A 23,335-nucleotide genomic window follows, 5' to 3' on the forward strand; every position below is an offset into this window, starting at 1 on the left:
TGCTACGGAGGCAAAAACAGAGACAAAAGGGAAAGGGCTTTGGTACCGGTGGCACAATAGCCGCATTCTTCTATAATCGTTCCAGCAGAAAGGCACAGGCTCATGCTAGGGATATTTGGTCACTTATCAGCCATGTTAAGTACTTTATCCTTTTTAGTTTTCATTGTGGGAAGAGCAGTGTTGGAAGTATGGAAAGCAGGGCATAGCCAAGGAAAAGGGCTCTAGGTAAGGAATAGTGGGAGTCAATTTGGAGGGACACACAGCATGGCTCATTCAAGCAGTATCTGGGCTCCAGCAAGAGATTAATGAAATCCATGTGCAAGGTGCAGAGTGTAACGACATAGCCCTCACCTTAAGCATAGGGCAGATGGTGAGTACACGAGACATGGTGAGTATAGTAGGGCAAGATGATGCCAGGGGAACGGCTTGAAACTATGAGACAGTGGGTATAGAAAGGCAAGATGGTAATGTATGGAGCTGCTACTATGGCATACTGTGAATAGTATTAGTGTCTGTAACTGTAAAGCAAGGTGCACAGTAAGGCAAATGATAACAGCGGATGGCACTATCACAAACTGTGTGTACATCACAGCAAGATCTGAGTATCAGGGTATAGAGCTCTAACTGCAAAATGGTTATAAGTGGAGAATAATAAAAGATTTAGGGAGACTTGGCCCCAAAAAGAGTTCAACCTTTCTCAGCTTGCCTGAGGTGGCAGCAGCCAGCAGATCACCAGGGGCACCAAAAATTGATTCTGGTAATTTAAAGAGCCAGAAAAAAATTTTAAAATCACAATTTCAACTCTTCTAGTGCAGAGAGCTCAATAGCAATAAATAGTGAATAATGACTGTATCTACTCTGGCACTAAAAACTCAGCATGGAGGGGCAAGGGGGCAGCATCCTACCCCCCCAAAAAACCCTGAGATTATTATAAACAACCTAATGAAATGCCTTTTATTAATCACCTCTCCAAATAGAATACCTCTCTGCTCCACTGGGATAGTTTGTGCGTAATAAGGTAAGATGGTGCCAGGAGACAGGCGCAAAACTCCAGACTGAGTGTGTATAGTAAGAGACTGCCTAGTGGATGGGCTGTATGAATGGCAGCTTTACCTGCAACTGAGTAAATTGAATAAAGAGGTCTCTCATGCTCACAGGCAAGAGGTAATTAGCACTGCATGTGGCACAACTTCTTCATTTCTTTTGCTGTTCAGTAACAAAGGGGGCAACCAATGGGACCCACCCATGAGAGAGCAAGCGGAACAGAGAGAAAGGAGACTGCAGATAACAATGCATCTTTTATCAGCCAGAACAGGCGGGGGGAGCTTTTAGCAACACAAACCCACGGCGGCGGAGCAGCTTGTACTTAATGTGCTTTTTTTTTTCTGTGCCGCATTTAATTCCATTCCCCAGGGAAGAGCGCAGAGGGAAGGGAGGAGAATGCAGAGCGTGCATTGGAGATCAGATCAGCGGAGCGGATTGCGCTTAGACATGAAATCCATCATTGAGCCCTGAATGTGAAATGCAGTTTGGCCCTGCGTGCCTCTACAGGGTCAGCGACTCCAAGTACAGAGAGATAAGCACAATGCTGTGCTCATCATTCCTGCCTAATGTCCCATTGCCCTCTACTTTTAATGAGCACAAAGGAATCACTATATTTACTGAAATATAATTTCAATCGTTTAATCATATATACATTCTCCTCCCATCTGCTGTAATAAGAAAACAGTGCCAAAAATCCTACTGGGTAAAATTAAAGTTTACAGGTACAAGGTACAGAGGCCAAAATTACAGAAGGATCCCTTATCTGAGAAACCTCAGGTCCAGAGCATTCTGGATAACATATCTGTAGAAGAAGACCAGTGGGTTCAGCCTATGATATACACTTTGACTAATCATCACATTCAGACTGTGAGGACCCCTATTCTCCATGGCGTTTATTAGCCAACAAAAAGTGGCCATGCCGGTTGCAGCCTGCTATGTAGTATGGGATGTGCCCATGACTGGAAATGAAATGCAGACTAACTAAATGCTCAATTTGCAAGTTTGCTTAAAATAGAAAATTGAAAACATGCATAGCAATGAAATTCCTTGTGGATTTCTGCACTGGGCATGCTCAGACGACGCTGGACATCTTGCCCCCCACCCCAAAGATTCTACTTTCCTTGTCTTTAAATATTGCCACTGTTTTTAAAGCTATTTGTAAACGTCTAACCTGTCTGGCTGCACTGGTGGTTCTGTCTCTTGAAACAATGTAGCGAAATCGGCCTTGCATTTTTCTTCGCATCTGTTGGCTTCTGCTGTACTGTTTCAAAAGTCAGTATAACCAGAGTGGAAAAAAGAAAGGCACAGACATAAGCTGCTTTCATTTGCAATTATATTTACAAATAGAGCAGTGAAACATTGTAAGGAATCTATCCGTTAACAGATTCTTTAATTTAGTAAAATTAAACTGATGGGTTTACATCCCTTTTTTTTTTTTGGTAGATGTCAATGGAAATGCTGATAGAAAGGGTTTTAGTTTTAATATGTATATAGAGTTAGCATTGAAGCTGAGTTCCTTCTAATGGGAAAGATCAAAGAAAACATAATATGATGATGTGGGGAAGCTTCTCTCAACATAATCTGTGCAGCTAAGCTCACATTCTCCTCTAGTGCAGAGAAACGTCACGTCAATCATCTCTTCCCGTGTCGCATGGAATTTAAGATTCCTGAGCAGAGTAAGACACAGGCAAAGAAAGCCATAATAATAATAAAACTATTGATGTGACACCACCATGCTATAATACAGAGACTAATGTATTCCATCTGTAAGTCACACAGGTAATAAAAGTCACTAAAAGAACGCAATGAGCACAAGAAACCTCAGAGCTAGCTATCCATAACACAACTGTAGCCTGGTCAGTGATTCCGAGTCTGATGGATGAACCCCACTGAGGGGCCCTGGGGCGGTGCCAGGAGAGATAAGCCTGACAGTCATCCCAAAGCCCAGCCAGAAGGTGATGAGATTTGAGGTCTAAGATAATGTCAAACTTTTGCCAGTTATTTCTATACTTACAGGTTCATCTATATCGGGTTGGTGGCTCAAGTCCAAGCGATCCTCTAGAAACGAACGTCCCTGACACACTACGCCAAGGCAATCTATTGTTGGCTAGTGGGGTACAGTCTAGAATATAAATCTCTTCCTCAAAACAAAACACACACATAAAAGCAGTCTATTCATTCGCCCACAATGGTTGTGGCAAAAAAAAGGGGGTTACAAAAACATGCTCAGCCCCAGATTCTACTAAAATTATACCCCCCAAAATCAAGGAGACAAATCTAATAGCTGATCTAAATGAGCAAAATTCCTGAAACAGCAAATAAGAAGATAATAAAGTAACGGAACTTCCCTTCCAGTCATACACATCTACTACCTAAGAGCATCTGGAACCCACAGGTAATCTCCTTTCAAAGTAAATGGGAGGGAAAAAAGAGTGAATCGTTTTTGCCCATGAATGCCTTTGTTTACTTTTAGAACATTTAGCATTGCCCAGCGAACAGAAATGGCAGCAGACACTCAACAGGTCAAATATAACCATGGGAGCTTGCAATTTATTTTGCTATTAACTACCCACCCACACCCCCAGGGTGAACCCCACGTTGTTACTGGTGAGCCCTTAACTATAGTAACCCACACTATTCTCCAGTGGCCTTTATCAAGCCATAAAATGAGATAAATGTTTAGGAAATAAAATATGGAACAGGTCATGAAAACTGAGTATTGAGTTATACTGAGGAGTTATACAGGAGTTATACAGGGAACTTGTAGTATCAATTATGTTTTATAAGGGATAATGTACCCCCTACTGTAAAATGATAAGGATATTAGAAGTCACTGAGGGGTTCTGTGACCATTTAAAGGCACAAGGCTGAATGCTCAGTTATACAGGGAACTCCGAGTATCACTCATATTATAAGGATAATAAACACCCTACTGTAAATTATAAGGATATTAGAAGTCATTGAGGGGTTCTGTGACCATATAAAGGCACAAGGCTGCAGGCTGAGATATACAGGGAACTTCGAGTATCACTCATATTATAAGGGATAATGTACCCCCTACTGTAAATGATAAGGATATTAGAAGTCACTGAGGGGTACTGTGACCATATAAAGGCACAACGCTGCAGGCTGAGTTATACAGGGAACTGTATTTTTAAGTGCCTTTTTGTGATACGTACTAGCTGGAGCCACGTCGTCTCGTCTCACTGTATATTCGTATACTGCTGAGATGACAATAAAGTTTACTTTGACTTTGACTTGACTTGAAAAACTCTGAATATCACTCATGTATTATAAGGGATCATGTACCCCCACTGTAAGTCACTGAGGGCTTCTGTGACCATATAAAGGCTCAAGCAAGACTGTCTTGTTCTGAAGGCTCCATTCTGACTCCAGTTCTAGAATGAAGTCAATCTTAGGAATCCTTTGCAATGAAAATTCATGAGTATTAATCTAATCAGTGAGACTGTGCGTTTAAGAAATGACTCTAGACGGTTATTAGAGCTTAAGCAAAACAGATTCCTTTTGTGTTGCCGGCTCACTGGGAATGAGAGCGAAAGCCTTGTTCTTAGTAAGTGAGATAGCACTTGGCACCCCATACCCACCCCCTCTTCACTGAAACTGACAATTACATTTTATTACTAAAGCTGAATCTGAGTCAGCAACATAGGCTTTATAACGGCTCACAGGTTTGCAATGATTATCAATCTCTATATTTAATTTGTAAGTGCTAAATTAAAAAAACATAAACGTTAAAAATAATTATTGATAAAGGCAGTTGGGGAATAAAAACGGTGCTACATTTTGACACAATATAAGGCAGTCATGGGTAAGTGGAGGTTTCCAGTGGTGGTTGTGAATCAGCAAAACTCACTTGTGGGGATGGGGTTGCCCAGATTGGTAGGATACAACCAGGGGTCACTGAGTGGCATGGCATGCTGGAAGGCTACAAGCCTGATGTTCCAGTTCATCCCAGAAGGTTTTGATTGGCTTTAAATTAACACTTACTTGATTTTTTAGCAGAGCAACATCACAAAACTTTTCTCTGCTCACTAACTTATAGGAGAACTAAACCCTAAATACAATTATACAATTCCGCAAGTAGAAGTGCATTATTTTATATACCGAATAGGGATGTGCGGGCAGACCCAAAGCCTACGGGTTTACCCACAAGTCAGGCGGGTTTGAGGTGACATCCTCGGGCGGGTTCAGGCTGAACTTTAGCCTCCATTCTCCCTCCTGCAGCCTTCCTCTGCCCCACTTCTGCCTCTGCGTGCAACTTTTTAAATACTTGTGCAGGTCCCGCCCCTTTTATGACATCACGGCCATGGGTATATAAAAAGGTGAAAGAGGCGGGTTAGCGTTGGGTGCGGTTGAGTTTTTCTTGACCCATACATCACTAAAACTAAACTTACAGAACCAGCCTAAACTTTCAGAATCTCTATAATTACTCAGGCCTGCAAAGCTCTTCAGATGCAGTCACCATCTTGGATTTTGTTAGGAGTGCCAGTGATACATACAGTACATGCTCCATGTGGTTCAAATACAGTATCATAGAAACTGGTACTACTGGGCAAATTATTACATTCTGACTGGTACTAGTAATCTGCCATATAACATGGTTCTACATTAATTATCAACCTTGTATTTTCTATATATATATATATATTTCCCAGGGATCAATCAATGAAGGGCATTGTTTTTTTTAAAAATATTTTATGGAAGTAAATACCCTAAAGGACTTCTGTCAACTAATGCAGGTAAATTCCTGTTCAACCTTATTTTCTGGAAAACACTGCAGCTGGTTATATAATTGTCAGATCTCTGCTTTAATTACTTCTTGCTCATTACTTTTTTTTTATTAGGAAAAAGTTTTCTGTGGTATGGGCACATTCATTATCCATTAAGGTTTAATTAGTCTGTGTAATTACTTTTCACACCTGATATTATATGATCTGAATCATCACAGCTGAGACATACCAATAAAGAGTAGAATATTTAGCATGGCAGTGGGAATGATCAAGTGCAGACCCTTAATTTAAATTGCCCCTTATAGTCAGCAAGCTATATGATATGGCAGAGTACAATTTTAACCTTTTTGGTGCCAGGCAATGTAGAATCTAATGAAAGAATAACATGCTAGCACTGTACATTCTATGTTGCCAGGTTTCCCTTTGATACATATTCTGTGTCGGACGTGTATCTGAACACAGCACACCATAGATCAAAAAGACCAACCACTGAAAGTGTCAAGGGTTCTATTTACACTAGAGATGAGCGGGTTGTCCAGGTTCAATCTGACCAATTACCCCCAAGACAGGTTGTAAGTGGGTGGCAACACAGGCCCTTCTTGACCTCTCTGCAACATACTTGTCCATCTACTGGTGGGATAATGCTTATTTATAGACACATACACACCCCAACCCCTCCAGTGACATCACTAACAGGGCAGGTATATAAACTGGCGTAGTGGGCCAGGTTGAGCACAGGTTAGGATAAGGTGGGTTTAGGGTAGGCATGTGAGAAATTTGACCCTAACATCATTAATTCACACATGCACCCACACATTATGCCATGAAACTAAATATACAACACAGTAGAATTTTTATGCCAAGGTTTACAGCACAGATGGGTAACATAACCTCTGGCTGTTGGTGGGTGCTGGATCAATAATGCCTGGAGTACAAAATGATGGACATCACAGGTTTAAAGCAATAGAATTCACTGATACCTGTATATTTATGTTCTAGCCCTATTTTGATATTATTTCTTTAAACTTTTTCATTACCTTTGGAATGCACCCTCCAGTTTCTGACAAACGTGGGTAGGTATAAGAACTGAACGGATGGCCTTGCTGGTTGGTTTTCATAACCCCAGTACCATATGGGATGATTGGTTCTTGAAGGCCAGACCCTGACCTTGACCTTTGTCTCATGGCTGGTTGAGGACTTGTTTGGGTGACGTATGACGACTTTGGCCTCTTGTCGTAATCATCCTTGGGTAGCCCTTCACCCCATTCGCTGTACTCAAGTCTTTCTCTGGAGCCCTCACTTAGCATTATTGTCCCTGTAATAGATGGTGGGAAGTAATCCCTGTAGTCCTGAAGTGATTTACCGGCCATGCTGTGGTAATCATACTGATCAACAGATTTACTCTTTGTTTCCAGTTGGGGGTGATATTCTGATGGGTAACTTGACAATTCTGCCCTAACAGATTTTACTTCAGGGAAATATGTCTCATAAGATCTCATTTTAACTGGATGACCATTGTGCCTGGCAGGTTTGTTTGCTTTATAAAAAACCTCGGCCTGCTCCGCACTAAGGCTCCTTTCCTTGTATCGTTCCGAGATATTACTCCTTTGCACCTCAGGTTCACAGCTATACTGGGAGAAAGCAAAGAAGCCATTTTCTTCTGGGAACCCTTTCAAGTGGTTCGAATGCCCCAGACGGGGAGTTGGTGGGCTTTCTTTGCGGAGGGAATTGGATCGTGTCACTGAGATATTATCAAAGTCTTCCAGCAGGCCATTGATGTAAGCATCTTGTGCTGGTTTACTGCCTCGAACAATGGTCTGCACAAAGAAAGAACAAGGCTTGGTTACAAAGAACAGTAAAGATACTCTTGTCTTTCCACAATAAAAAAAACAGAAATTAAATTTTCAGGTCACATTTATATGTTTGTATTCAGTTTGTACTTGCTATGTCAATCATCTAGAATTTTTGACATGGGCAGGCCATTATTTCAAGTGTTTCCATTCCAAAGCTTAATCAAATCATGTGGGGCCCATTTACTAACAATTGACAGGCAACTTTGTCAGGTATAACTTGCCAAGGTCCTCTAGAAGTCGATGGGAGCTGTTCCGATTCTACCGGACTGCTCTAAATCAATTCGGACTTTTAAGTTTTTTACGTTTTTTTTTTCATTAGGAAATGTCCAAAAAACTCAGTTCAGATTTTTGAAATAAATCTCAGAACATTCGTAGTTTGAGAATTTGTGAGTTTAGTCGTAGTTTCAAAAACCTCTAAAATCCAACCTTTAATAGAATCCTCCCCCACCAGTCTGACTAAACTAAGAATTATAATGTTTTACAGGGCTCATTCACGAGGCCTAAGGGGAGTAGATGATAAATAGCATTATGAAAACTAGTAAAGTTAGCAAAGAAGTCGTTTTAGTTATTACTAAATACCTGTTAATAAATGTTAATACCAGAAACTCTTCTGTCCCTACCTTAGCAGTCAATTGCTTGACAATTTATACATTTTATCAAAACTTTAGATAAGACTTTACAAATTGTCTTCTGAATGTGAATGCCGCTCTTATCTCATCACTAAAAATTAACATTTCACAGTGTCAATAGTGGGAGAGATGTGGCTCCTTGTGTGAAAGAATCGACGGGGCTCATACAATATATTCCTGTGCCAAATGCAAAACGAAGGAACCAGTGTAAAGTAAAGACAAAAAGAAATCGATCGTATGCGATGTATGGAAATAAAGGAGAGCTCCCCTCTGTGCTGTTCGTTTCATTGCTCCCGCTTGCTGAACACGTCTTGCATTTGTTCAGGGCAGCCATGACAGTTGCCATATTTCATGCAGAATCTCTCCCGGCCTGTCCTCTAGTGATAAGCTCTAATGAACCTGGCTGTGAGAACGGCTGTCTTCTTCTCCTGCTATACACAGGCAATAGAATCCCCCCTCAAACCCCAAACACTGAATTAACGTTGACAATAATGAAGTAGGCAATTAACAGCTTGTCCTTATAAAACATCTCTGCAATGTTTCCAAGATCATATTGGTATGCTGTATGGGTTCCAGGAAGTACAATGATTGGATTTATCATGTGCGTCTATGTTTGTGTATGTATATTGTGTATGTCTGCAGTCAAATAGGAAATATAGTCTCTAGTCTAGTATAGACTAACTGTCATAGTGACGCACGCTGCCCCTATAGACTACATTATATATACATCTGACAGTATGTACCTTTATTAACCCCCGTTCGCTGGTTGTTGGTAGCCGGGGGGGAGGGGAATGATACTTTGCATGTTGTACATATTGCCAGGTTATTATAGGGCAAAGATACTAAAGCTTTCTTTTATTTTCCTATTGTTTATGTGTAATGGAAATATTATTTTAACTGCCTCTATAGCAATGTATTTCTTATCCCACCTCTCAGACAGGTTGGCAAAAAATTTCCCTTTCCCTCCTAACCAGAAAAGAAAATAAGGTGTGGTTTAACACCCTAAAAAGCAGGATTTGTTATTAAATGGGTGGGAATGGCCCACTGAAAGTGAAAAAAGAACTCTAAATTGCAGGACCAGCTTTCCCTGGGTCATTTACAAAGTGTAGGGCATGATGCAAAAAAAAAAAAAATAAAGACTAACTGCTGCTATGTTTTTCACAGACCAAAATGGAGAGCATTAGATTTCTGGTATTTCTCTCTGAAGGATATGCCAAGACCTAGTATTGGAGCACTCAGGGGTGTTCTATAGGGGCTTTCAATTGCACCCCCTAGTGCAGGGTCATATTAATACCCCCTCTCCAGGAAAACATGAGGCAATGGTGCCCTTTAAAATAAAGTTCTCTGTGTCTGGTAACACCACTGCGCTGAATACAGTTATATTTTAAAAGTGGCCTAACATGGTGCTCTCCTTATGCAATAGTATCCATGCAGAAAGCTTTGTTAATGGGTTCAGAGCTAAAAGGAGACAGATTATTCCCTTGAGCACCAAACACAAGGACGTGACAATACAGGCAGCACACTACAGTACAGAGTCCACACCAGTGCAGAGAGTCAGTGGTTTCTGGCCATTGATCTAAGCAGCCCATATAAAAATGGGCCATGGTGCTTTAATAAGAAGCAGCTCCTTTTTTCCAATGAGATATTGTTTGAGGCAAGTATTGGAGACAATGCGCCACAAACTACTGCTGAAAGGCTGAATTCCCAAGTACGGGTGAGTAACTCTGGAGCCCCCTGCCTGCTCTCTCTTCCATATATACTGTACACTGGTTTACTGACAATAGGCAGGGTGGAAAGATCTGAGCGCCACAGCAGGGATGGGGTTAAATATAAGATTTTGCACAGGGGAGATATCATGGGCAGATCATTCTTCTATTCCCAGATAGCTCATCTCTCTTAATTAGCAGACGGCAAGAGAGACCATTGCACTGCAATTACATTTCAGATGCACTACAGCCCAGTCACTCATTCACACCTTCATACCGTGTTTTGGGTAAAAATGAACCCAAGACTTGTGTTTAGTGCTCCTTTAATAAAACCCACTGACATCAATTTTATCATTTCCAGTTATTTTGGGTAGCAGGTTGCAAATGACAGGAATGAATCTTTTGTGCAGGCAACACCAGCCTTATGTAGACTTGCCTTCTATTTAGTCCCAGCAGATTTATATGGCTCATACCCAGCCAATGTCTCACATATATCTGTAACAACATAACATCATGATAGAGATCCCGATACTCATGAACTTGGTTTTAATTGACAGTTTGACATTGTGAGTGGGGGCACAGCCTCTATATAGCCCCTCCCATAAAGACGAGTTGGTTATAAGTAGGGATGCACCGAATCCAGTACTTTGGATTCAGCCAAACCCCCAAATCCTTTGCGAAAGATTAGGCCGAATACCGAACCAAATCCGAATTCTAATTTGCATATGCAATTTAGGGGTGGGAAGGGAAAAAAAATTTTACTTCCTTGTTTTGTGACAAAAAGTCACGCAATTTCCCTCCCCGCACTTAATTTACATATGCAAATAAGGATTCGGATTAGGTTCGGCCGAATCCTGCTAAAAAAGGCCGAATCCTGGCCGAATCCCAAGCCAAATCCTGGATTCGGCGCATCCCTCGTTATAAGAGACCATTGGACAATGTGGGTGGGGACACAGCCTCTATATAGCCCCCCATGACCACAAGTTGGTTATAAGAGACCATTGGACAATGATACTGCCCCGATTGACTGAGCTGAGTAGCGATGCCACCCATAGGTGCTTGTGAGAGGTTATCAGTCAAGCTAAAGAGACAAGGGGTCTCACCTTGTCCCCCTCCACTGGGCCACGGGTGGCCTAACTAGCTGACAAGAGCCCATAATTACCCAGCATCTCCACATTCAAATCAGGCACATTCCAAAAGAAGATTTTGCTTGTTATTAGTGAAGACAAAGAACAAAAAAGATAAAGGTGCCAGCGCAGAGGCAGGGTACAATCTCCATTCTGGATGGCAGCTTTTTTTTCTTTGAATCTGATGTTGCCATAACAACAATGGAAACATTTCATTACCCTTGTACTTCTCTTATGTTCTATTAGACATTATTAAAAATAGAAGGACGTGTAGCAGCATCCTTCATTACCAGCACATCTTATTGCTAGTGTTTGGTACCAGCGTTTGTAATGACACCAATCGGCCATTGCAGTGACATAGATGGACCTGTCTGCCAATGTATTCAGGAAAGAACTGCATTTTTAAATGTCCATCATAGCATTAATCACTGTGATCCTGCAAATTGCATTTCTGCTGTCTTCTGTCTAATCAGACTGGCCTAATTGCACCCTTAGCACCCGTCCATGGAGCACTTGCACCTTAATGGCTGGCACAGACAGGTGGGTACCTGGCACAGGTACAGGAATATGGAAATGTACCAGCGTAGAAAGACTGACGTCTTTAAGCTCCATTTGGGAAGCAAACTACCACTAATAATAAAAGACCAACTGAAAACTGCAGCCTTCACGTGGCATACTAACTAGGGATGCACCGAATCCACTATTTTGGATTCGGGCAAACCCCCGAATCATTCGCTAAAGATTCGGCCAAATACCGAACCGAATCCAAATCCTAAATTAGGGGTGGGAAGGGGAAAACATTTTTTACTTCCTTGTTTTGTGACAAAAAGTTACGTGATTTCCCTACCTGACCCTAATTTGCATATGCAAATTAGGATTCAGATTCGGTTTGGCCAGGCAGAAGGATGCGGCAGAATCCGAATCCAGCTGAAAAAGGCTGAATCCTGGCTGAATCCCAAACCGAATCCTGGATTTGGTGCATCCCTAATACTAACAGTACATACGTGAGAATAATGGTTCTGGCTATTTGGTTTGTGAACAAGGAAGAGCCTGAGATATCACAAGACCAGGGCTGAAATGGAAACTACTATAAAAAATTGATATTTTTTGCTGTGTTTCAGTCAGAACATTTTAAAATGGAAAAAAAGTTTATTTTATACAGCTTTATAAATAAGAAGGGATGTGCTTTAAATGTTATATTTATACTGCTTCAATGTAAATTTTCCCAGTAACCTAACTGGTGCTGGCCGCCTGTAACAACATTGCACCCCAAACTTCCTGGGTCCCACCAGGCATTTTTATATTGTGGGATTGCCAGCCAGTTTCCATGTGACGGCCAGTCATTGTGACTGGCCACACACATCCTAATGATGCACATTTTTAATACACAGTTGTGTTCAGAATAATAGCAAGTCCAACATCACTAACCTGACCTGACCAATCACTGTTGGTGGTAGAAATTATATTTCTACGTGGCAAATAATTTACTAATAGTTGTATTAGAATAATAGAAACCCAACAGACCCAGCACTCATGCCATGCTGCTGATTCTGTGCCATTGACTCATTCATTGTTCCAAATAATAGCAGTGTTTCACATAATAATAGCTTGTTCCACACAATAACTTGTTCCAAATAATAGCAGTGTTTCACATAATAATAGCTTGTTCCACAAAATAACTTGTTCCAAATAATAGCAGTGTTCCAAATAATAAAAGTTTGTTTCACATAATAGCAGTGTTCCTAATAATAATAGTTAATTCCTAATAATAACAGTTTGTTCCAAATAATATTAGCTTGTTCCACATAATTATAGCTTGTACCAAATAATTATAGCTTCTTTCAAATAATAATAGCTTGTTCCAAATAATAGCAGTGTTCCGAATAATATTAGCTTGTTCCACATAATAATAGCTTGTTCCAAACAACATTAGCTTATTCCAAATAATAGCAGTGTTCCAAATAAAAATAGCTTGTTCCAAATATTAATAGCAGTGTTCCACATAATAATAGCTTGTTCCAAATAATAGCAGTGTTCCAAATAATAATAGTTTGTTCCAAATAATAATAGCTTGTTCCAAATAATAGCAGTGTTCCAAAAAACAATAGCTTGTTCCAAATAATCGCAGTGTTCCAAAAAATAATAGCTTGTTCCAAATAATCGCAGTGTTCCAAAAAATAATAGCTTGTTCCAAATAATAGCTTGTTCCAAATAATAGCTTGTTCCAAATAATAATAGCTTTTTCTAAACAATAATAGCTTGTTCCACATAATAATAGCAGTGTGGAGTTCAATTAGTGAACTTATTCACAGCGGACTTTGATTCAAAATTCGATTGGAGAGAGGAGGACATAGAAAGAAGTTTAGAAAATGAGAGGCTCCTTAGCTAAAATGATCTCAAATGCTTTCAAATGGCACCAAAACTGAAAGTCGTGGACGAAAAGGGAAAATGCCCATTGGAATGGACAGAAGAATAGCCAAAATGACGCAGACTCAGCCAATGATCAGCTCCAGGAAGATGAAAGAAGGAGTAAAGTTACCTGTGATACTGTTATAATTAGAAGGCGCCTATATGAAGCCAAGCTATTGGAAAGAAGCCCCCACAAAGTTATATTGTTGAAAAAAAGTCTCTGAAGAGCTTACAATTTGCCAAAGAACAAACTGACTGGCCTAAAGAGAAATGGAGCAACATTTTGTGGACTGATGAAAACAAGATTGTTCTTTTTGGGTTTAGGGGCCGCAGACAGGTTGTCAGATGAGCCCCCAACACTGAATTCAAAACACAGTACAGAGTGAAGTCAGTGAAGCTGGTGGCACAAGTATCATAATATGGGGATGTTTCTCACACTATGGTGTTGGGCCTATGTATCCCTTGATACCAGGGATCATGGTTCAGTTTCAATACATTAAAATATTTGAAGAGGTCATGTTGCCTTATGCTGAGGAGAAAATGCCCTTGAAATGGGGGTTTCAACAAGACAACGAGCCCAAACACATCAGTAACTGAGCAACATCCTGGTTCCACACAAACAAGATTGACGTTATGGAGTGGCCCAATCCCCCAACCCAATAGAAACTTGTGGGAAGTGACGTGGGATGTTTTTGAGGCAAGAAATGCAGAAGAATTGTGGAACAAGTTGTTGGAAGTTGGTGGAGTCATTCAAGGAAAGCAAAAGCTTGAAACATCTTTCACTTGATACAGTCAATGAGTTGGGGAAGAAGAATGCAGGGACTACTGCCTAATATTCCCTTTTCTTCACTTTCTCTAAAGGAATAACACAAATTTCATCCATTTTTCTTCCTGGTTTGGTTTGGAATAGAATGTGCAGTGTTCCCTATGCGTTTGCCTGGATGGAAATAAAACCTATCATAAGGATTTTGAACTTTATTCACTGTTTTGAACACACTGCTATTATTCTGAACACAACTGTAAATATGGACCTGACAGCATTTATGACTGTGGTTCCTAAACTTTGGGGATACCCACCTGGAGGATCAGAAAACAGTCTGAATGGCAACTAGGGAGGGAAGGATTTGGGGTAAAGCTGAATTGCAGGTGGAAGGCATTAAACTGTATCTTAATTTCCTTAATCTTCTGGGCGGAGATTAAAATGAACTGGTTCTTCTTACTCGTCCATTCCTTTGTGGTGGAACGCAGAAAAGCTCCACCGCTAAGAAATGCAAAAAATACCACATGTATGTGTGTGTGCAAGAGCCCTAACTCTCAATATTGACAAAACGGTGCACAATTTAATACATTGAATTTATATGCATAAATATTTATTAACTTGACATTGTTACTGGTCCTTTAATGGCTCCATTCTGTTTCTAAAGCAAAGCATTCTCATTCCCCCCACCAGGCAGGGATTGCAGCTTTAAATATTTTTTTAAAAAAGTTGTAGAAAGCAAAATTGTTCCTACGTGCCACACGCTGAGTAAGAGGCTGCCGTGTGCCCTGACTCACACACACCCACTGAGCTTGCGCTTTTATCTGTGCAGAACATACACATTCCACTTCTCCCCAACACACAGATGTTATCTCTACAAACAGGCCATGCTCATTTCTTTAATACCCCTCTAATCCTGGCCCCTCGTGGGAGCACCGATGATTCACTCTGTCTCATTTCCAGATCAAAACTCTGCCATTAGTATGAGAATGCCCTTATTCGAATGCTGCCGTGTCTGGCATCAGCATTTAAATTACATTTTAAAATACCAGTGCCAATAAGCAACTGATTAAACTTTTTAAATGGTTTGCAATTAGAAAAATAAAAAAAGACATTACAAAAAGTTTGATTATACTAAAAGTGTAATCTGTTTATTTATTGAAAAGTATGTTAAAGGAAAACTATACTTCCCGAACAATGTAGGTCTCTATAAAAAAGATATTGAGTAAAACAGCTCATGTGTAAAATCCTGCTTCATGTAAATTATCCATTTTCATAACAATATACTTTTTTAGTAGTATGTGCCATTGGGTAATCCTAAATAGAAAATTGCCATTTTAAAAAACAAGGGCCACCCCCTGGGATCGTAGGATTCAGGGTGCACACAAACAAACCACACGTTAGGTCACATGAGCCAATTAACAGACAGAGTTCTGCCTTTTGCTTCCTCACTTCTTCCTGTTACAGTTAGTGTTGTAGTATTTCTGGTCAGGTGATCTCTGAGGCAGCACAGAGACCATCATGAAATGGTGGTTCAAGGCAAGAGAAGTAAAAGGACAATATTTACTTAAATATATATTCCAATTTGGTGAGATTCTTTAATGTCACTGAATTTGATATCTGTTGTATTCATTTTGTGGGTATAGTTTTCCTTTAAAATAATCAGATTCTTTCTGTTTGAGAGTTCTGCAATGTCTTCCTTCTGATTCAAATTCTGCAGCTTCTTCCTTCTGTTCCTGATTAAGCTTCTTCCTTCTGTTCCTGATTCAGCTTCTTCCTTCTGTTTCTGATTCAGCTTCTTCCTTCTGTTCCTGATTCAGCTTCTTCTTTCTGTTTCTGGTTCAGCTTCTTCCTTCTGTTTCTGGTTCAGCTTCTTCCTTCTGTTTCTGATTCAGCTTTTTCCTTCTGTTTCTGGTTCAGCTTCTTCTTTCTGTTTCTGATTCAGCTTCTTCCTTCTGTTTCTGGTTCAGCTTCTTCCTTCTGTTTCCGATTCAGCGTCTTCCTTCTGTTTCTGGTTCAGCTTATTCTTTTTGTTTCTGATTCTGCTTCTTCCTTCTGTTTCTGATTCAGCGTCTTCCTTCTGTTTCTGGTTCAGCTCATTCTTTCTGTTTCTGGTTCAGCTTATTCTTTTTGTTTCTGATTCTGCTTCTTCCTTCTGTTTCTGGTTCAGCTTCTTCCTTCTGTTTCTGGTTCAGCTTATTCTTTCTGTTTCTGGTTCAGCTTCTTCTTTCTGATTCAGCTTTTTCCTTCTGTTTCTGATTCAGCTTTTTCCTTCTGTTTCTGATTCAGTTTCTTCCTTCTGTTTCTGATTCACCTTTTCCTTCTGTTTTCTTGTTGTTGCTTTGCCCTGTTCTGCTTTGCCATCCTGCCAGGGATTAGGGCCATCCTTATTATCTTTATAATTCTCCACATGGCCCAGAACTTTCCATTTTCTTTGTATGTCCCCCTTTTCTTCTCTCCTTCTGGCTGCTTTCTGTTCCATTTCACTCTTATTGCATTTCTTTGAAGTGATACCTGTATGTTTGTATGTTCTCATTGTGGAAACCAAAATAATGCAGGGAACAACATTAAAACAATTTATATAGTGCGCGCACACACACACACACACACACACACACACACACACACACACACACACACACACACACACACACACACACACACACACACACACACACACACACACACACACACACACACACACACACACACACACACACACACACACACACACACACACACACACACACACACACACACCCCCCCCCCCGAGGGGAAAGTAGTGGTGTAAAATGGAGGAAAACTTGAAATCAGAGGATGTACAAGTGAGTGTTACATTTCCAGCATTTACATTGAAGCAGCCCTTTGGCTCCCCCTTTTGTCCACTTGATGCTGCTGTTCTACAGAATTTCACGTGATCCACGTTCTTTAAAAAGCACCAACATGCGCTGCACTCCAGTAAGATGTACACACAAAACATACTAAACACATATATGTGGTATCCACCACCAGTTGTTTTAATCTTGATCCCAATAAGGGAGCTGGAAAAAAGCCAGATTAAGGGATAATAGGCTCAGTACTTTCATGGACCTGATAAGCAGAAGCCTATAAAAACTACTACTGCTACGATTAGGCAAATATGGACACAAATTGCATAAATCCACTGTGCTGCCCATCAGCCCCCTATCTACCATAACATATAGTGATCTGTCCTGCAGCACAAGTTGCCCCAATACACTTCATTTAACAGTAAAATAGAGATTTGTCCTCAAGATAGGGTTGCCCATTGTCTGTTCATCTGCCCTGCATGGAGAGATCCCCAATTCCCCATCAACTGTTAATTAGACCCAAAGTCAAGTATTAAAGGAGAACTAAACCCTAAAGTTAAAAAAACGCTACCAGGCTAGGTTCTCTGCTTCTTTACTTACACACACTGTGCAAGCCCTGCATTAAGTAACAACTGATTAATTCCTGAGGTGTTATACTGGTCTTGCATTATAATATATACAGGTATGAATTTGCTTAAAATGGAGTCTATGGGAAATGGCTTTCCTGTAATTCTAAACTTTCTGGATAATGGATCCTATACCTGTACCCAGTTTGGAATTGTGAATGTACTTTTCCACTCTTCCAGTTCTCTCTCTCTCACTCAGCTGTACAAAAAAGATTTCTATAAAAGTGTCTACCTGCCAGATGACAAAGTGGATGAACAGCATGAATGTAACACGTCCTACCCCAGCAAATGGCTAATAATGATCTGATACAGGATATGAAAACAATCAACATAGATGTTCTTTCTTCCTTGCACAGCTTCATTATTTACCAATAACAAACACTAGGGGGCAGCCGCAACTAGTATATGCTGGCTCACAATGCAGTTGACAAGTTACAACAGTGTTTCTGAACCATTTTACCAGGGAACCCAAATATATTTGCACAATCGGTTTTGCAACCCAACATTGGTTAAAGGGGTTGTTCACATTTGAGTTAACTTTTAGTATGATGTAGAGAGTGATATTGTGAGGCAATTTACAAGTGGTTTTCATTTTTTATTACTTGTAGTTTTTTAGTTATTTCACTTTTTATTCTGCAGCTTTCCAGTTTGCAATGTCAGCATCGATTTGAATGAGAATATGGAATATTAATTGGGGAGGGTTGGAACAGAAAGATGAGTAATAAAAAGTAACAATAACAATAAATGTGTAGCTTTAGGGTCTGGCCGCACAAGCAGATTCGGGAAAATTAGTCGCCCCATCAACAAATCTCTTCTTCTTCGGGGCGACAATCTCCCGAACTGCCTTCCCCCTGCCCTCCGCCAGCTAAAATAAAAATCTAGGGGCAGGCACACGTGGCGCTTTGTTTTCCGATGTTTCCTCGTGAGGCAACTTTGGGCGACTTTGGAAAACGAAGCGCCGCGTTTGCCTTCCCCGAGGCGATTTTCATTTTAGCTGGTAGGGGGAAGGCAGTTCGGGGACATTGTCGCTCCGGAAAAGAGGAGATTTGTAGCTGGGGCGACTAATCTCCCCCCGAATCTGCTCACTCTGTGTATATTTATTATGTGATTTGTCTTCCCTGTGTACACTTTTATATATATTGTACTTGTATGCACTGTACAACAATGCTGCTCCTTAACAGCTCTTTACGAATAAAGTTATACATACATACATACATACATACATACATACATACTATCTGCCATTCTGTTCTACTCTCTTCAGTGCCACTTCTGACTCCTGAAACAATGTAGCCAAAATCAGTTTATTAACAGAGCCGTTGGAAAACTGGATCCTTCTACATTGATTCAAGATTGAAAACAAGTGGTAAGGGCAGAAATGATAAATTAATGATAATGAAAATGATAAATAAATGTTTAATCTATGTTAAGTGCTGTAGAATGTGTCATGTCTATATAAATTAAAAATACTAATAATGTATGGCACTGATTGCTACCAGCAGCAAGGTCACTTACCCTGGTTGTACTACTGCTATGTTCCAATTATATTTGGAATAACAACACATTACTGCAGGGGAAAAGGGAGCCATCCAAAGAGCTTCTCCAACCCAGGCTTATGGGGTTTGTGTTTTATAAAACATTTGTAGTTTTTACCGGCCTTGCGCCAAGATATGGTTTATCTGTCATTGCCACTGCCTTGCCAAACAAACCTGTGACCCCCCCCCCTCACTGCAGCCACCTACAATAACCCTAACCCTAAATACAGCATTGACCCCCCCCCCCAATACTGGAAAGTTGTAGGGAACAGGCTGTTGTCTTTATATTGTCTGGTCACTTGAATACACGACAGACCCTATTTACTTTATGGAAGAAGCTCCATTTTACTTTATGGAATGAACTCAGGTGAGCATTACAGGTAAATAGAATTGCAGGACCCATTCTAAGAGCTGACAGTTTATTTCTGTGTATGAGAGAGAGAGAGAGAGAGAGAGAGAGAGAGAGAGAGAGAGAGAGAGAGAGAAAGCAGCTGATATTCCAAGGAAAGGAAAGTCATTCCAACTCGCCCCCTCTGTTCCACTTTCTGTGCTTGTTAATGCAAAGCAGATCTGTATCCCCCACTGCCAACAGAACATCTTTAGCAGCCCACCAGCCTCTGCCATTCCTTCTAGGGTCTGAGCCAAGCCAAGAGCTGTGAACACTAATTCAAAGCTTATTTATCAGCCCTCCGCTACAAACTTTTATACCTAATAACAAATCAGCACTAAATCAGCACTAAAACATAACTACTTGCTGATAGGTAGAACATCTATTCTACCTATCAGCAAGAAGTTATGTTTTAGAACCAATGTAACGGTTCACCAACCAAGAGCAAGATTGCAGCAGTGCAGTAATCCATAGCAAGCAGTAAGACGAGAACTGTGGTCACCGTAGAGCAAGCACAGCTGCCTGGTTGCTATGTGTTACCTCACTGGCCCCAATGTCTGCCCCAACCTAAACATTGGTCACATGGGGGGGTCCATCTTGGGACCCTGACAGGATCCCCATCCCAGACCTGTAGCTATGCATCCAACTACTTTCAAGGGTCAATTAAAGACTTCTTTCTGATTTTAGCTCTGTAAATAGGATTTACTCAGTGGAGACGGGGAAATAACATGGTACTGTAGCATGGTGCTTTCCTGGTTATAGGTTTGGGTGCATTACACAAAAACACTGCTCCTCATTTTAGCAAAAAGTATTTATGGAACGCGAACATTTTCCACAATTTGTTCTCACAGAAGCAAATAATGCTATTTTATGATTTGATAGATCTATAACATACCATGTATATTAGTTACTGTACACTACAGGGGAGTGGCTTTACAACAATTTTTATGTTTCCTTTACATTTCCTTTTGGGATTATAGAAAGCAGCATAAACTCAGAAAACTCTATTATTGGAACTACCACCTCAGCACTTTCCAAGAGCTGCCGTTCCCCAGGGCACAGCCCTTTGCGAACATTGTGTGGAAGGCACAGCAAGGAAAGTGTAGATGTCCCTATAGAGCACTGGGGTTTCTTGGAATTTTTTGGGTTAAAGGAGAAGGAAAGCTACCAAAGCAGTTTATTGCCAATAGATTAGCCACAATAGTGTAAGCTATAACACTATCTTTATTCTGCAGAATGCTTTACCATACCTGAGTAAACAGCTCTAGAAGTGCTCTGTTTGTTTAGGATAGCAGCTGCCATATTAGATTGGTGTGACATCTCTTCCTGCCTGAGTCTCTCCCTGCTCACTCATAGCTCTGGGCTCAGAATACAGCAGGGAGGGGAGGAGCGAGGGGAAAAAAAGAAGGGAGAGAGCAGCAAACTGAGCATGCTCAAGCCCTAGCCCTGGAGGTTTATGCTGAAAACAGGAAGTCTGATACAGAAGCCCATGTGTACACAATAGAATGAAATAAATTATGTGTTTCTTTTGACAGCATTACTTTGAGGGTTTACTAGTGTATTTATATTAGACCTTTCTGATAAAGCTTACTTAATTTTAGCCTTACTTACTTAATTTTCTCCTTTAAGTGCTTTTTGAGGTCCAACATGTGTTAAGGCCCCCCATAAGCTCATAACAAGGTTACCAGTAAATATAAATAGGAATTCAAATATGGGTTCCCTGCAAATCCTACTCTAATAATCCTAATCTATCCTAATAATCGAAATCAACGCGCTCAGTGGACCCCACCAAATACTTCCACAGTCGTCCTTCCTAATGGTGCCAGGTCAGCCCTTTGGTAGGAAACAACTGCAGTGTTTTCCCCAGAAAATTACTCCAGGCAGGTGGGAAGAAAAAAGTAGTCAGGTAGGGTAAAAAAAAAGTATGGTGAGATCACAGTTTCCTAGGTAAATTTAGCACCTATGTTAGAAAATCAGCCTTAAAGACCACATTATAAATATGTGTGCCATATATGCTTCCTCAAGGTAGAATAGATAGTACTGTACCTTCATGGGAGCAAGCTGTATTGGGGTTATACATGACGGATCTACCACAGGCTTCGGACGGTTGGCGGTGTCTGCCAGCAAACTCTGCCACTGCTGAGGGAGGCCTATGAACTTCTGCTCCTTGTGGTCAAATCCCGTGTGAACCCTGTGCTCAAAGTTGGAAGGGCCTGAGATTTCCGGCTTTTTCTTTTTCTTCCCAAACATTTTGGGTAATCCAGTGAAAGCTAGATGAAAACAACAAAAATAAAAAGGCATTGTTAATTGTGCCAAGCAGAGAATTGCCAGAATTATAGGGAAAAAATTTGAAGTTTCCAAATTGATTTATTCCTCTGTACCATTTTCACATAGAGAAAACACAAGGGCAGAAATTGGGTTCTGATCCATAGCTTTCAGCTGCACTGAACCAACACCTTAACGGGACAATGTCATGGGAAAACATGTTTTTTTCAAAATGAATCAGTTAATTTTGTTATATTCAAAATTAAAATCTGACATGGGGCTAGACATATTGTCAATTTCCCAGCTGGCTCCAGTCATGTGACTTGTGCTCTGATAAACTTCAATCACTCTTTACTGCAAGTTGTGATATCACCCCCTCTCCTCCCCACCCCAGCAGCCTAACAACAGAACAATGGGAAGGTAACGAGATAGCAGCACCCTAAAGGTGGCCCTACACGGGCCAATAAAAGCTGCAGACAGACCGAGTCGGCAGCTTATTGGCCCGTGTATGGGGCCCCCCGATGGGCTTCCCCGACCGAGATCTGGCCGAAAGTCTCGATCCGATGGGACTAAAAATCCCATCGGATCGCGGCCGCATCTGTTCGTTGATGCGGTCCCGCAATGCGACCGCCCGCTCCAATTCATTAGGATCCGATCATTGGGCCCTAGGGCCCACGATCGGATCAGCACGATATTGCCCACCTCAAGGTGGGCATATCGGAGAGAGATCCGCTCATTTGGCGACATCGCCAAACGAGTGGATCTCTCTGTGTATGGCCACCTTAACACAAGATAACAGCTCCCTGGAAGATCTAAGAACAACACTTAATAGTAAAAGCCAAGTCTGACTAAGACTGATTCAGTTACATTAAGTAGGAGAAATAACAGACTGCTAGAAAGTAATTCCATCCTAAAGTGCAGGCACAAGTCACATGATTGGGGGAGCTGGGAAACTGACAAAATGTCTAGCCCCATGTCAGATTTCGAAAATTGAATATAAAAAAAATATGTTTGCTCTTTTGAGAATTGTATTTCAGTACAGAATTCTGCTGGAGCTGCACTATTAACTGATGCGTTTTGGAATATACTGTACATGTTTTTCTTTATATTCAGGCCCTCTCCTATTTCACTTTCAATCTCTCATTCAAACCACTGCCTGGATGCTAGGGTAAATTGGGCCATAGCAATATAGGACCTTGTAAAATTGCTGAACAAAAATCGAAATTATTCAAAAACCACTATCTCACTATCGGCCATGAAACAAAAAAAAAAACCTTTTCACCTAAAATACGAATTAAACACCTTACTAAAAGGACAGCACGACAAGGTTTTGGAGAATTAATTTAAAAACTGGTGAACATTCTGTTTGCATTAATAAATATTTCCCATCTTTTGACCAGGTGACATTTCCAAGTGT

General features: G+C 40.7%; 1 protein-coding gene across 1 annotated transcript in view; it reads right to left on the reverse strand.

Annotated features, from left to right (window-relative positions):
• Positions 1-23,335, reverse strand: part of pak5.S (p21 (RAC1) activated kinase 5 S homeolog) — a 52,214-nt gene that overhangs the window by 16,945 nt on the left and 11,934 nt on the right. Inside the window, exons 3-4 of the mRNA XM_018265092.2 lie at positions 21,700-21,923; positions 6,833-7,612 (exon numbers count right to left, since the gene is read on the reverse strand). Coding sequence (XP_018120581.1) covers positions 6,833-7,612; positions 21,700-21,903 — 984 coding nt within the window. The 5' untranslated portion in view covers positions 21,904-21,923. The remainder of the gene's footprint in view (positions 1-6,832; positions 7,613-21,699; positions 21,924-23,335) is intronic.

The sequence above is a fragment of the Xenopus laevis genome, chromosome 5S (genome assembly GCF_017654675.1).
Source record: "Xenopus laevis strain J_2021 chromosome 5S, Xenopus_laevis_v10.1, whole genome shotgun sequence".
Classification (NCBI taxonomy): domain Eukaryota; kingdom Metazoa; phylum Chordata; class Amphibia; order Anura; family Pipidae; genus Xenopus; species Xenopus laevis.